The 14,103-nt window shown below is 47.5% G+C and overlaps 1 protein-coding gene across 1 annotated transcript; it reads left to right on the forward strand.

The window, feature by feature from the left end:
- The first annotated feature begins 13,188 nt into the window (after positions 1 to 13,188).
- On the forward strand, positions 13,189 to 13,545 carry LOC104129764 (feather keratin 4-like). Its single transcript, XM_009642728.1, has one exon. It carries the CDS (start codon positions 13,189 to 13,191, stop codon positions 13,543 to 13,545), a length of 357 nt encoding a protein of 118 aa, XP_009641023.1.
- The last annotated feature ends 558 nt before the right edge of the window (positions 13,546 to 14,103 follow it).

Genomic DNA, 14,103 nt, shown 5'->3' on the forward strand with positions numbered 1-14,103 from the left:
AGTGTGCACAGGAAGGTCAGGAAGAGCTGGGTCTAGTGAGGACAGAAGGTAAATGTAACTCAGCATGACTAGAAGGTGGAGAGAGCCAGGAACTATGAAGCCACTCATCTCTGTTGAGGAAGCAACCCAAGTGGGTACTTGCCTCATTAAATATGCCCAAACATCAATCTCTGACCTGCCACTGAATTGTTTTATAAATAGTTTTGTCTTTCTGTGTTTTAGATCCTCTTCCACAACAGCACGATGTCCTCCTACAGACAGCTGTGCAGCTACCCATGCTCCACACCCTGCGAGGTTGCCTGCCCACAGCCCGTCACCAGCGCCTGGAACGAGCCCTGTGTCACATCGTGCGGTGACTCCAGGGCAGTGGTCTACCCACCCCCTGTGGTCGTCACTTTTCCTGGGCCAATTCTCAGCTCCTGCCCTCAGGAAAGCGTAGTGGGATCCTCAGCACCAGCTGCCATCGGGAGCTCATTCGGCTATGGGGGATCTTATGGCTACAGAAGCTCTTTTGCTTATGGGGGATCCCAGGAAAACAAGTTCTCATACCCTTATTGTTCCCAGAGGTTCGGTGGGTATCGCTCTAGAAAGTGCGAGCCCTGCCAAACCCAGCAGGAGTACACTTGCACCAAAAGCAGTCAGGATAGTGAGTGCAAGATCCAAACTCAAGAGTAAGATGGGTTTTTAAGATGCTGACATAACAAGGCTGATGCTTGCTAGCACTTCACATTGTATTTGCGCTTGTACCTGTGTATGTGCTTCTCCCTTCTTAGCTATAAATGTGTTCTATTCTTCTCATGGTCCAAATTTTCAAAGGCATTAATACTCCTTCTACATTCAACCTGATAATGTTATACAAGAAACGTAATGGAGAAGTTTGCATACTGTGATTTCTTCCACTTGACAACTGCCTGATGACAATCAAGAGCTGTGTTAACAGATGAAAACTGGCCTGCATCATCAAACTCACATCTATGAAAGAAGATAAAGAACACTGTGCTTGAAATGAAGCTTCCTGAAACAAGAAACCTCATTTGTAAAAGCCTTGAGTGCCTTATACTCTGTATGATCATGTTTTGCTTTTGTAAACTTTCCTCCTCTATCACCCATTAAAAAAATCACGCTGCATCATAATTTTGGCATTCTGGTTTTGCTTTCTCAGTGGTGCCCAGCGCCAGGCCAAGGGGCCATGGGCACAAACTGAAGCAGAAGAGGTTCCAGTTGAACGGGAGGAAGAACTTGTTGACTTGGAGGGTGATGGAGCCCTGGCCCAGGCTGCCCAGGGGGGCTGTGGAGTCTCCTTCTCTGGAGATCTTCAACCCCCGCCTGGACGCTGTCCTGTGCCCCCTGCTCTGGGTGAGCCTGCTTGAGCAGGGGGGTGGGACTGGGTGATCCCCAGAGGGCCCCTCCAGCCCCTGCCATCCTGAAATTCTGCCTGTTTTTATGAAATAACACAACTGAGAGAATTTCCTGTGTAGAGCATTGGTGCTTCCCTCCTAGTTAAGCCCTGTAGTGAGAGAGGAGGGAAGACCTTAACCGACCAAACCCACCCCATGAGTCCTCTGTGTCACCGAAAGACTCAGTTGCTCCTTGGCTCTTGCCCAAACTGCAGAGTCAGTATAAACCAGTTCTTAAGGTGAACTCCTGGTTCTTATCAAAAACTGTCCTTTGTAAGGAGCCACAAATCTTCCTGCGTCAATTAGTTCTCATTCCTTCTAGTCTAGCAACCTTGGCAAACCGTTATTATCCTTTTGCTCCATCCCCTCCCGATTCTTCCCATCCTTGAATAGGGTTCTAAATTTACTAAGTAATTATACTACAGACTTTAGAAAAACATCCAAACTAGACACTACTGATTTTAGCAAAGCAACAGCAAACTAGACAATAAGGCCAAAATCTTATGCATATAAGCCGCTTACATCTGGGGGTCTTTTGACCCTTAAGGTATCATTTGCTCAGCAATGACTTTTTTGTACGCCTGCTTTAGACCTTGTACTGCACCCATTTGCGCTGCTAGAAAATTACTGGAGGCAGAAGACAACACAGGGAATGGGAGGGAGGCTCACCATTCCTTTCAGCCCCAGACACGTGCGTGCAGGGAGCATGACAAGAGAGCACAGGATTCTCACTGGAAAGTCACAGCCGGCCGAGCACACCTACCGCAGCGTACCAGCACAGGTAGCATTCAGCTGTCTGTAGGAAGAGATAGCAGCTATATCTTCATTATACATTCAACCTTCCCCCTTTCCTTATTCTTAAAGCACCACTCAAGAGTCCAGAGCTGGAATTCCAGGGAGGTGCTGGGAAGAAAGGCTGGGTGCTCTGCAGTACTGGGCTCCGTAGGGTTAATCTAGCAGCAAGCAGCAGCAGAGGGGCGACTGGCCTAATTGCTCTATTTACCTCCAAGCAACTTTTTATTGCTGCCAGCTGGTCCCTGAGCACTGCTGGATCACTGCTTCCTATTTATTGGGCACTCTTGAAAGCTGCTTTCTTTTACTGCAGTCTTCTGATTATCCAAGTTGCTCTCTGAAATGCAACTCTGCTCACCTTCTTTAGGTCCCATTTCTGCTTCCCTGTTCCTTAGGATTCTGCTAGGAGGCTCCTTTACTTTGCACGGTCATAGGAAGTTAAGCTACCAAAGATATCTGTTCTTGGGCTTTATGCTCCCCATTAAGGCATTTTTATGATCTCACAGAATCGCAAGGGTTGGAAGGGACCTCGGGAGATCACCCAGTCCCACCCCCCTGCTAAAGCAGGCTCTCCTAGAGCATTCTACACAGGACTTCATCCAGGTGGGCTTTGAATATCTCCAGAGAAGGAGACTCCACAGCCCCCCGGGGCAGCCTGTTCCAGTGCTCTGTCAACATTAGAATAAAGAAGTTTTTCCTCATATTCAACTGAAACCTCTTATGTTTCAGTTTGCACCCATTGCCCCTAGTCCTGTCGTTGGGCACCGCTGCACCCAGACTGCTTCCATCCTCGTGGCTTCCGCCCTTAAGATATTTGTATGTGTTGATAAGGTCCCCTCTCAGCCTTCTCTTCTTCAGGCTGAACAAGCCCAACTCTCTCAGCCTTTCCTCGTAGGGGAGGTGCTCCAGTCCCTTTATCATCCTAGTTGCCCTCCTCTGGACTCTTCCTAGGAGTTCCTCATCTTTCTTGAACTGGGGAGCCCAGAACTGGACACAGTGCTCCAGGTGGGGTCTCACCAGGGCAGAGTAGAGGGGGGTCCATCACTAGCTAATTTTCTGTCTCTGAATGTCTCTGGGAAGTTCCCTCTGCTGCTGTGCACTGTCTAAAATTCTCAATGTTATATAGAAATCCAGCAGAATCTAATATTCCCGTTTTATTTCTTCATGGTATATTGAATTACAACAGTTGTAGTAAATCTCACAGAAAGGCAGGGGAAGCAAGGGTGAGGTCTTAAAATACTTTTGCAGTGGCTATTTAGTGCTTCACACTGCTCTTGAAAACTTTATCTAAGGGTTGCCAGTTCTCTCACACCTGGTAAAGATTAAATCGGGCGCACAGACAAGCTCTGCATGTTGTAGGCAGAGTTTGTGATGAATTAATCAATAGGAATTTGATAAACACTGTCTGTAAGAGTGTAACACTCATCTACAGATCTCCAAGATAAGGGGATGGTCTGATTCAATTGGTTTGCAGGGGTTGCACTACCCCGAAAGAGGGAAGAAAGCAAACAGATGAATGGTATTTGGATGCAATAAGTGTTTATTGGGAGCAAAAAGCATACATTTTAAGCAAAGGAAAAATATGATATGGACTTCAGTGTTTTTAAAAGGGCCAACTTAATGGTCTGCCTCAAGCTGGTCTATTTTCAGCATACATTGTTCTTCTTTCTTGGTTCAAGTTTCAAATGGACTGGACAAATCACAGTGCAAGGTGACATCTGTGGATCTTTCCTATAGACACATGGGTATCAAAATAAAAAAAAAACTGCCAAAGAAAAAAAAAACATTGACCCAAATAATTAAAAATACACACAGAACAGCTTTCAGTGACAGAGCTTTAGTGCTCTAACAGTGGGAAACAGATTTTGCATAATCAGTAATTCGGCTTCTAAAAATGGGAAAAGACACATTTGGAGAAAACTGACATTAAAAACAAATACAGCATGAGAAGGGCAAACAGAAAAGAGGTTCCCATGGGTGCTGAGCAGCACCCAGAGGTTCCTGCTGCTTCAGAGAGCCGTGCTCCTCAGCTGAACTGCACATCCAGATCTTGCTGTTGGTTCCTCCGCTGTTTCTTTTGCCATCCACACCTTCTGCCGTGCTTAGCATGGCCCACAGCCCCCATAGCGCTGGCTCCAGAGCTGCCCGGAGGAGGAAGAGGAGGAGGACAAGGAGCCCCCGTAGATAAGGGAGCCCTGCAGGCCCCTGGGGCGGCCCACATCCAGTGGCATTGATGTGCCCACGTAGCTCTCCTGAGGGCAGGAGCTGAGGATGGGGCCCGGGAAGGTGATGACCACGGGTGGCGGGTAGACCACGGCACGGGAGTCCCCGCAGGAGGTGACGCAGGGCTGGTTCCAGGCGTCGGTGTGGGAGGGCTCAGGACATGCCCGATGGAGTTGCTCGGCTCAGGCTTGGGTGCTTTTTCTCCCTCTTTCTCTTCCCCCTTCCCTGCCCTCCTCCCACCCGCTTTCCCTCCCAGGCAGCTCCTCTGCATTCCCCCAGGCTCCCTGCACACTGAGCATTCCCCAAACTGGCCACTCCCAATGTGACCGACTGCAAAGAAGCTGCACATCACCCGTCACCAGGTTTTGCAGCAAACCCCAGCACATCTCCCAAAGCCTGCGAAAGGAGTGCATTTTCAGGGAAAAAAAAGAGGCATAAGCAAGACAAGCAGAGTATTTCGGAAAGATTCAGTTAAACCTACTCAAGCATGATGCTTTAGGTCAGAGAGATTAAGTGGGGTCAAACTTACTCAAGACACCAAAGAGGAGATGTGAAGAGCAGCTGTCTGGACAGTCGGTGCTGGGAGCCCTTTTTATACCGTTTCTCGGGCTGCCCGCTGGTCTATGACACCTGGTGAACAAGACCTTAATGAGCTCCCAAACCCGGAGATGATGCGTCACTCCGCAACTCCTCATCCATGCAAATCGTTTCCTCACTGTTCGCAAGCATTACTCAGCCCAGCTTTTCCTCAGTGCCTCCCAGGTTCTTCCTTCTTAGAAATCACTCATCTGACTTCCCCAGCTTTGCAGTATATCTATTTTTTATTGTTTTTTTCTTACAGATACTGAAGTTTCTGTTTCCGAAGTTGTTTTCATACTCTATGTTGGTGACAATGTTTTAACTCCAGATATATTCTTACCTTCTTGGGGACCATGACTAAATTTTCTCTGGAAATATTAAGGAATATGCCAGACACAATTGCTTTCCTACCCTGATGCAGGTCAGTGCTGAGACACAGGATCACTGAGGACACTGCAAACACCCCAGCGAGGTACAGCATCGCAACCATCTCCCGTAGGGGTTTAGGAGCTTTGTGTTCAGCTCCTTCTGCTTTCATCCACAGCCCCTGGGGTCTTGCTCTTGAAGTAGGGTCCTTGGGGACAAAAGGAGGCACACAGGGCTACAGCCCAACCTCGGGTGCACCCCACTCCCCTGTGTGACCCTAAAGGACTGTCTTTATTCTATTCACATCCAAGTAAAACAAAAACCCCATCACTATTTTAATAGTCATCGAAGGATTTTCCCTATATCAGACTCAGAGTCACAATATCGTGGCAGCCAGAGGATGTCCCAGCCTGCGTAAATCAGGGCCGTGGTGTGAAGGCTTCAGAGGGACACCCGAGAGAATGTGTAGTTGTGGTTTGCTGTTCAGGGGCAAAAGAAAATACAGCAGATCTGCAAGAGTTCGCAAACCAAATCACCTCCATGATTTGCTGTGCTGTACCAGACCTGCCATGTGTATGTGGGACGAGGAACAAGGCAGATGGGGTAAATCTCCCATCTTTATTCCAGACTTTATTCTTGAGCAGTGCTTCAGCTCAAGATCAGCAGGGACGTAGAGAAGAAATCAGCCCACAGCGCATTGCACTACCCACGATACTGCGGAGTCCTTGGAAAACATTGCCTATGTGGAGCAATTGCGTAAATGAAGTCATTTTCCAACATTTTTGTCAGGTTTTAAAATCAGCAAAATGCTGCAGGAAGTGAAACTGCTGCAAAAAGGATAAGGAAGAAACTAGAGGGTGTTGGGAGAGACTGATAATTGTCCATAGATGAATAAAACAATCGTAGAAGCCTGGGGAGTGACCAGCATCGCTGGGTTTTGCAACAAAATAAATCTGAAACTCAAAGGATGTCTCAACCCCCCCAGGCAATCCAGGAGAGGGTATAAAAGGGCTTCTGGCTCAGAAGTCCGCAGATCACAGGTCCTTGCTTCTCCTCCTCGACGATCCAAGTAAGGCTGAGCCCTTCATTTTGTTTTTATCTTTAGGTACAGTGGGTTTGTGTTATTTTTAACCAACTCCTGCTTTGTATGAAAAGCTTTTTCCTTGCTATCCTCTCTGGCAAACAGGGCAGGTCCTGATCTGTCTGAGCTGCATAGCAGCTCCTACAACAGAGCAGAGGGGTTCAGCCAAGCTGGGGCTCACCCCGAGGGCTTTTACCCTTGAGCTCAGGGTGAATGGACTGGTGCACCAGGGCACAGCTCCTCAGCCTGCGGAGAGCCTGGGGGAATGCAGAGGAGCTGCCTGGGAGGGAAAGCGGGTGGGAGGAGGGCAGGGAAGGGGGGAGAGAAAGAGGGAGAAAAAGCACCCAAGCCTGAGCCGAGCAACTCCATCGGGCATGTCCTGAGCCCTCCCCGCTGCTGGCGAGGCAGAGCAGGGTGGTGTGCACGGCGGCTCCGTGAGCAGTGGCTTGACTCAGGCTCTCTGGTGTGTTTCAGATTCACCCCCCTGCCCAAAGGATGTCCTTCTCCAGGCAGCAGCTCAGCTCCCGCTGCTTCCCCCCCCGCGACGTCGGGCCTGCAGGGCTCCCTTATCTACGGGGGCTCCTTGTCCTCCTCCTCTTCCTCCTCCGGGCAGCTCTGGAGCCAGCGCTATGGGGGCTGTGGGCCATGCTAAGCACGGCAGAAGGTGTGGATGGCAAAAGAAACAGCGGAGGAACCAACAGCAAGACCTGGATGTGCAGTTCAGCTGTTGAGCTCTCCAAAGCCTTGTGTACCCATGACTCCCAGCTAATCCATTGGGACCTCTGGGTGCTGCTCAGCACCCATGGGAACCTCTTTTCTGCTTGTCCTTCCCATGCTCTCTTTGCTTGTGATGTTGTTGCTGTAAGCTTGCACTGGTTTCTCAAAATGTGTGTTTTCCATTCTGACAGGATGGGTGAGAAATTGGGTCATTTTGTGCTTTTGCCTCTGTGTGAATGCATGTACTGGTTTTCTCTTTTTATGTTCAACCTAGAAGATGTAACAAAATTTCTATCAGGGAAGTTGCTTTGGTCTCCCTTGTGGTGCTCAAAAAAGCCTTCCTGCATGCTACAAAGCAGAACTTGGTTGGCAAAATTTGCTGTAGGGAAGAAAGAACACCTTGTGTGAAACAGTCGTTCCGTGTTGACAAATCCCTTGTAATTGGGTTTGAGAAATGAAACATTCCTTCCATTTTTTTTTTCGTTTATTAGTGTAAATGCCATTTCTTGTTCCTAATAAAAATCATGCTGCATCTTAATATTAGCATTCTCTTTTGGTTTATTCCAGCCTTTCTCCACCCCTCTCTCCTTTACATCCCTTCATTAGCTGATGGTTATAAATGCACCAACAAGCATAGGGCCAGGATACGTCCCGTGCAATGCATAGCTCCTCCTTCCCAGCAGCTAGAACCAGAATCAGCATCTTACATGGTTAAAGCCATCATAAAAATGCCTTTGCACCGGGAAGTATGTGTGCCTCAGGACTCCAAGAGTATAGAGTGTGGTTATTAGGGTTAGACTGTGCCAACATTTAGCATAGATATAGTTTTATATTCAAATAAATAGATCCACTTTACTTTGGTCCCCATTTCATATCCGTGCTGTTACCATGCACAAGGAGCCGGCTGAGCCTTGCACACTGTGTTTTCAAGCAAATAAATGGCAAAATCAGGTCTTCAGGAGACATGGGAATACATCCTCGACGTGCTTTAATAGCAAGCTGCATTAAAACAGCGTCCTGTACCTGATTAAGCTGTTAGGGTTGTATTCTCTTTGTATCAGACTAAAGGGTCTGTCGTTACACTGTCATATCATCAGAATTATACAAGCAGATCTGATATTTAAGGAAGATTTTTTAAAAAATCAAAGCCTCCAAGAAAGGAACGGCTGGGAACTGGAGAACCTCTCCACTCCTGAGGAAGCTGTGAATAGTTTGGTGTCATCTCAGAAAAAAAACAACCCCCCTCCACCCCCCCAAAAAAAGACACTTTCATCTTTCAGCAATGCTCTCTCAGGAGGTCCCAGACACACGTCAGTAATTCTGGGCTGGAAATGACACCACAGCTTTCAAGACAAGTTGGGGGTATTGCAACGCTTCAGCTCGGAGCCACGAAGTCACCTCGCCTCACGGTGTCTGGGATAGCTCCGATTTACTTGGCTGGAGTCATGCTCTCAGCTAAGCCACAAGAGCACAGTGCTGAGTCTCACGTTATCCCTATGAATATTTATTTTATGGTCCCAGCTAGGTTTTGTGGCCATTCCGGCAACAGAGTTTATTGTGTCCTCATCAATGGCAGTCATGGTTTTTGGCTGGAAGTAAGGACATACCAAGGCATAAATACTATTTTTTAAGAACTTAGAAATTCTGTTCCTCAAACAGAAAGTGCTGCTCAACCCCTCCTCGTTGGTAGTTTCTCCTTTTTCATTACGTTCTCCTTCTCTCAGATGGCTCATGTACTCACGTGCTGTTGGACTCCTCCTAGGGTGTAGTAGACATGCCAGTACAACCAGGGTGTGCTGTGTTATCAGATGAGACAAATTCCACCCACGCCGTATGAGATGACTCCAAAGCCATCCACCATGGGCATGGAAGAATTTCACAGAAATACCTGGGCATCCTGAGCAGAGCTTGGATTTCAATTATAAACTGAAACGAAAGATGGGGCTACAAAAGTGATCCAAGGGCTGGAGCACCTCTCCTATGAGGCCAGGCTGGGAGAGTTGGGGGTGTTCAGCCTGGAGAAGAGAAGGCTGCGGGCAGAGCTGAGTGCGGCCGGTCAGGGCTTCAAGGGGGCCCAGAGGAAAGGGGGGGACAAGCTTTTTAGCAGGGCCAGCTGGGACAGGACAAGGGGAGATGGCTTTAAACTGAACCAGGGCAGGTTTAGGCTGGATCTAAGGAAGAAATTCTTTACAGTGAGGGTGGTGAAACCCTGGCAGGGGTTGCCCAGAGAGGGGGTGGAGGCCCCATCCCTGGGAACATCCCAGGCCAGGTTGGACGGGGCTGTGAGCAACCTGGTGTGGTTCAAGGTGTCCCTGCTCCTGCGGGGGGGTTGGGCTGGGTGACCTCTGGGGGTCCCTTCCCACCCAAACCATTCTATGACTCTGTGATTCTATGTCCCTTTGCCCTTCTTGATTGTGATTTTCATCCAAGCAAGCCAGAAAGAGTTTTTAGTCACACTTGTAAAAAATAACCCGCAATCAACTGATGGAAACTTTTGCAGATACATTCAATTGTCTTTTTTGATGGTGTTGCAATAAAATCATGTGCTTGATATAGATGAAAATATTTTGTGCTAATTTAGTGAATGCGTTTGATGATTGTCCATGTACAATGGATCCGGATGTGCCGCAGCAGTACGGTGATTCGTCATACAAGGGGGATCTGTGCAAAGGGAGTCCATATCACGCTGAATTTGCTTTTCATGGAGCTATTTGTCTCCGAATGTTTTGCTGTACCATATTTGCACTGGCAAAAATGGCTGTGAATGATTTAAGTCGGTAAAGCATGAAGCTTCCATTTTATAGGAAAAAACATTAGGATGGCATCCGGATGCCACTTTGTGCGTCCATAAAGTTACAAAAGTGAAGGATGTGGCTGCAACGCCAAATATCATGAGTCAAAAGAAGCAGTTTGGGGTGTCAGCAGTATTGATACCAGTATGCAGCTCCGTTTGGCCTATCAGGAGGGCAGGATGGTTAGAAGAGGGGTGCATCTCCAGGAATTCTGTGATTCATTGGCGGGTATCTGTAGGTATATGTCATCACTGTCCTCACCCGCATCCAGCCACAGTGAAACCAGGTGTGGTTCGGGCAGGAGGAGCAGACCGAGTGGGTTGTTTCCCCACATCTTCTTCCCTTTGTTTCTATTCCTGTTTCTCGTTTATGAGAATCCTCTACCATAAACTATCAGTAGCTTTAAAGGGTGTCTCCACCGGCACTGCTAGGAAACAACGCTGAAGGGAATCCCAAGGTGGCCCCGGAAAAGAGACTTCCTCAGCCTTCTTGCATCAGTCACCTGTATGGTATTACACTGCAGGACTGGTAACAGTTACCAAATGCCAATGGGCAAACCAGAATAAAATAACATTTTAGAACAGAAGTCTTGAGGTTGCTCAAAACCAGGCATTTGACTTGAAATTCTGTAGAAGGGGCTGGATTGTAGAAGGGAAGAACTAACCCTCTTGAGGTTAACAAAGCACTCGTAAATTATGTCAGCTTGGGTACACAAAATGGACAGGCACTATTGGAAATAGATTTATCTGTAAATAACTGAAGAACTGAAGACAGGGTATTGGGTCAGAGGAATAAACCTGCTGAAGTAAGCAGCCAATCTTCCGCATCCTCTTAGACTGCCTCAAGGTTCTCCTAGGGTGATGCATGGCTTCACTCCCTGACCTGTTCCACCCCAAACCATGAATTGTTCATCCATCAGGAGCCCTGAGGTCTTCAGCAATGATCCCATGGCGTGCCTGACAATGAAAGCTGGACATGAATTTCTCTTTGTTTGAGGCTCCTGTCCCTCATGCCAGGGCTGGAAAACAGCAGCTCCCTGCTCAGAGGTTACTCCATTTCTACTTTTAAAGCTTGAAGCGGGACGTGTGTTTGGTGTTGGTTTCTTGGCCGGGAACAAACATTTCCCATTTCCAAGCTTGGTAAGAAGGTGTCTCTGGAGTCTCATGTGCCTCATATCAGAGTCATAGGAAATAATGTGCGTGTGTACGATGGGAAAAATTGCACAATGCCCCTTACTGCAGCATGACCTGGGGAAGTGGGGTAGTATCTCGAGTATGTCAGCATATTGTGTTTATGGATAAACTCCTGAGCAATCTTTGCTCCATGAGGCAATCAGAGAAATAGGAAAAAGCAATAAAAGAAAAAAAAAAATTGCTCTGCAAGACTAATGCCAAGAACGCAACAGTAATCACCATCGCTGAGCGAAGTAGTTGCGTTATCTGGGGCAGTTACAGGTGGAGTGAATTTTTGTTTGATAATGCATTAGGGCATCATGCATGAAGAATGCTTCATATCCTCCTGGTTGCCTAAGAAAAGGCATAAAAGCGCTCCCAGTTCTCGGCTGCTCTAAGCATTTCTCCTGACCTGCTCTGTGCTGTGACCGGGGTAAGTCTGAACCTGATGCTATTGCTATCACAACGCTGCTGTAGCAATCCAGGATTTTAACTGAAACAAAACTGTGGTCCTTAGAAACGGGTGAAATGTTGGACACTTTCTTTCAGAAAGAGCAGTTTCCTACTTACTGAGGGTAGGGCAGGCTGTAGAAGGGCAGGAGTCTTCAGAACAGTTGGAAGTTTGGGGCGTGCAAACTTATTTATAGTGAGATTTATCGAATTCCTATTTCACAGAATCATAGAATCATAGAATCATAGAATCATAGAATCATAGAATGTTTTGGGTTGGAAGGGACCCCTAGAGGTCATCTAGTCCAACGCCCCCGCAGGAGCAGGGACACCGCTAACTAGATCAGGCTGCTCAGAGCCCCATCCAACCTGGCCTTGAATGTTTCCAGGGATGGGGCCTCCACCACCTCTCCAGCCTGACCCTCCTGCCCTTACGAATCGGCCTTACTTGGCCTGCATTGACTTGCAATGGTGACTACCAAGAAAAGGTAACTCTGAGTTTGAGACTGAACTAGGAAGCCACCACTAGCAAAACTGTTTTGTCCTGTTCTTTGTAATTATTTCTGAATTAATATGAAGTCTCTCATGCCTTACATTATGTGCTTGTTATGATCAGGGCTTTATTCCTTTTCTTTACTCCCAGCCTTTCACGTTATGGGTTTTAGTAAGGCAGGAGGGAGATCAAGAGGAGCTGCAAATCGACCTTACGAGCAATCAAGTGACCTTAGGATTAAAGAAAAAAACTCCACAAAATTAGGCACAGCTCCTAGCTCTGCCACAGCCATCTGTCCCCTCAGTCATCTTTACCAGGACAGCTGGGACCACATTCGCAGGCGTCCCAGTTATACTGGAAACCTCACTGATACCGCATTCCCACCCAAAACCATGGGATATTCTGCCGAGCAAACTCTATGAGCTCTTCAGGGCTGAGGCTGCTGCTCATTTTATCCATGTGAAGAACAGGCAGGGGAGCCCTGGTTCCAGCTGTAGCATCTGAAAGACGGGGGAATAACACCATCATTAACAACCAGGCTTGCCGGAATTTTAACTCCGACTCTCCTCTTGCCTCACCAAATGGCTCTGGGCAACGCATTCACTCCTCAGCCTCAGTTACCTTAACTGCTGGGATAACACCGACTTGCCTCATACAGTTGTAATGATTACGGGCGGTGCAGAACCAGTGCGGGGTGTTCCCATGTAAGTGCTAGCCGGTGTTTCCATTCTTCTCTGCAGTTATTTATAAAAGAAATGGTCAAGTGTCAGAGTAGGATTCAGAAGGGAATTGTGGAAGGGAGAAAAGTTAAAGGATAGGGGGATAGCTCAAGTCCAAATAGACAATTTCTTTGATTTTTAATGATTTTTTTATGTATCAAACTTGCTCAATAATTAGGAACCAAAAGAAACTGAGATTGTTCTGGGGGAGAGGAGGAGGGGATGAGAACATGAGGAAAGGGACCTGGCTGCTGAGACAAAACTGAAATCTTCAGCCTCCGTCTGCTCTTCTTGCTATCGTGCATTCCTTCCCTCCCAAGCACAATCTCCATTATGTTGGTGTCTGAGCTTTCAGCCTTGTGTTGCCTTGGTGCTGTGTGTTCCAGATTGATCTCCAGCCCCAGAAGATGTCTTCCTACAGCCGGACGATCAGCTCCCGCTGCCTTGCACCCTGCAACGTGACCTGCCCGCAGCCAATTGCGGATGCCTGGAGCCAGCCCTGTGCTACGTCCTGTGGTGATTCGAGAGCTGTGATCTACCCACCACCCGTTGTCGTGACCTTCCCAGGACCCATTCTCAGCTCCTGCCCTCAGGAGAGCATAGTGGGCAGCTCAGCACCATCCAGCATTGGGAGCTTGTTTGGATCCACGAGCTCTCTGGGTTCCAGTGGCTCCTATGGCTCTAGGAGCTTGTACAATTTTGGGAGGTCTTATTCTTCCTACGGAGCCTGTGGTTATGGTTTGGGGAGCTGCAGACCATGTTAAATATGCAGTGAATAAGGAGCAAGAAGCAATCACCCAACATGGAGGAACATGTGCCTCCGCAACCCCATTACTGGCACTGCTGTCCTGGAGCACGGACTGGGCATCTCTGAAAATCCCACTCACGTGTCATTCTCAAACTAATGATCTACTTTAATTTTCTGACTATTCTTTCTGGTGGCTCCTGATAATAGTGGCCTTGAATTAGTGATATCGATGGTCTGCAGCTCACTGAAAGTGGGACAAGATCATGTAAGTCTTCCCATGCCTTGAAAAAGAAAGAATAATCCATGTGGAATACATAACCCTGGAGCAATTCTTTGCTTGCAGCCTTTAATGAGACCCTGGCAATATTTTCCCTGGGTTTTTTTTATTCTCCATAAGATCTTTTGCTTCTTACTTTCTCATTAAATTATTGTGCATCAAAATTCTGAGCTTTCTTGTAGTTTTTTTTTTTGTTTTGTCCACCCTTTTTTGTTTATATACCATTCCGGGTGAGCATCAATCTCCGTAGTAAAACACGACAGCGTTTGCTTTCTTTCAACACCTAAAGCTGGAAGG

Source organism: Egretta garzetta, unplaced genomic scaffold (assembly GCF_000687185.1).
Source record: "Egretta garzetta isolate BGI_Z169 unplaced genomic scaffold, ASM68718v1 scaffold487, whole genome shotgun sequence".
Lineage (NCBI taxonomy): Eukaryota > Metazoa > Chordata > Aves > Pelecaniformes > Ardeidae > Egretta > Egretta garzetta.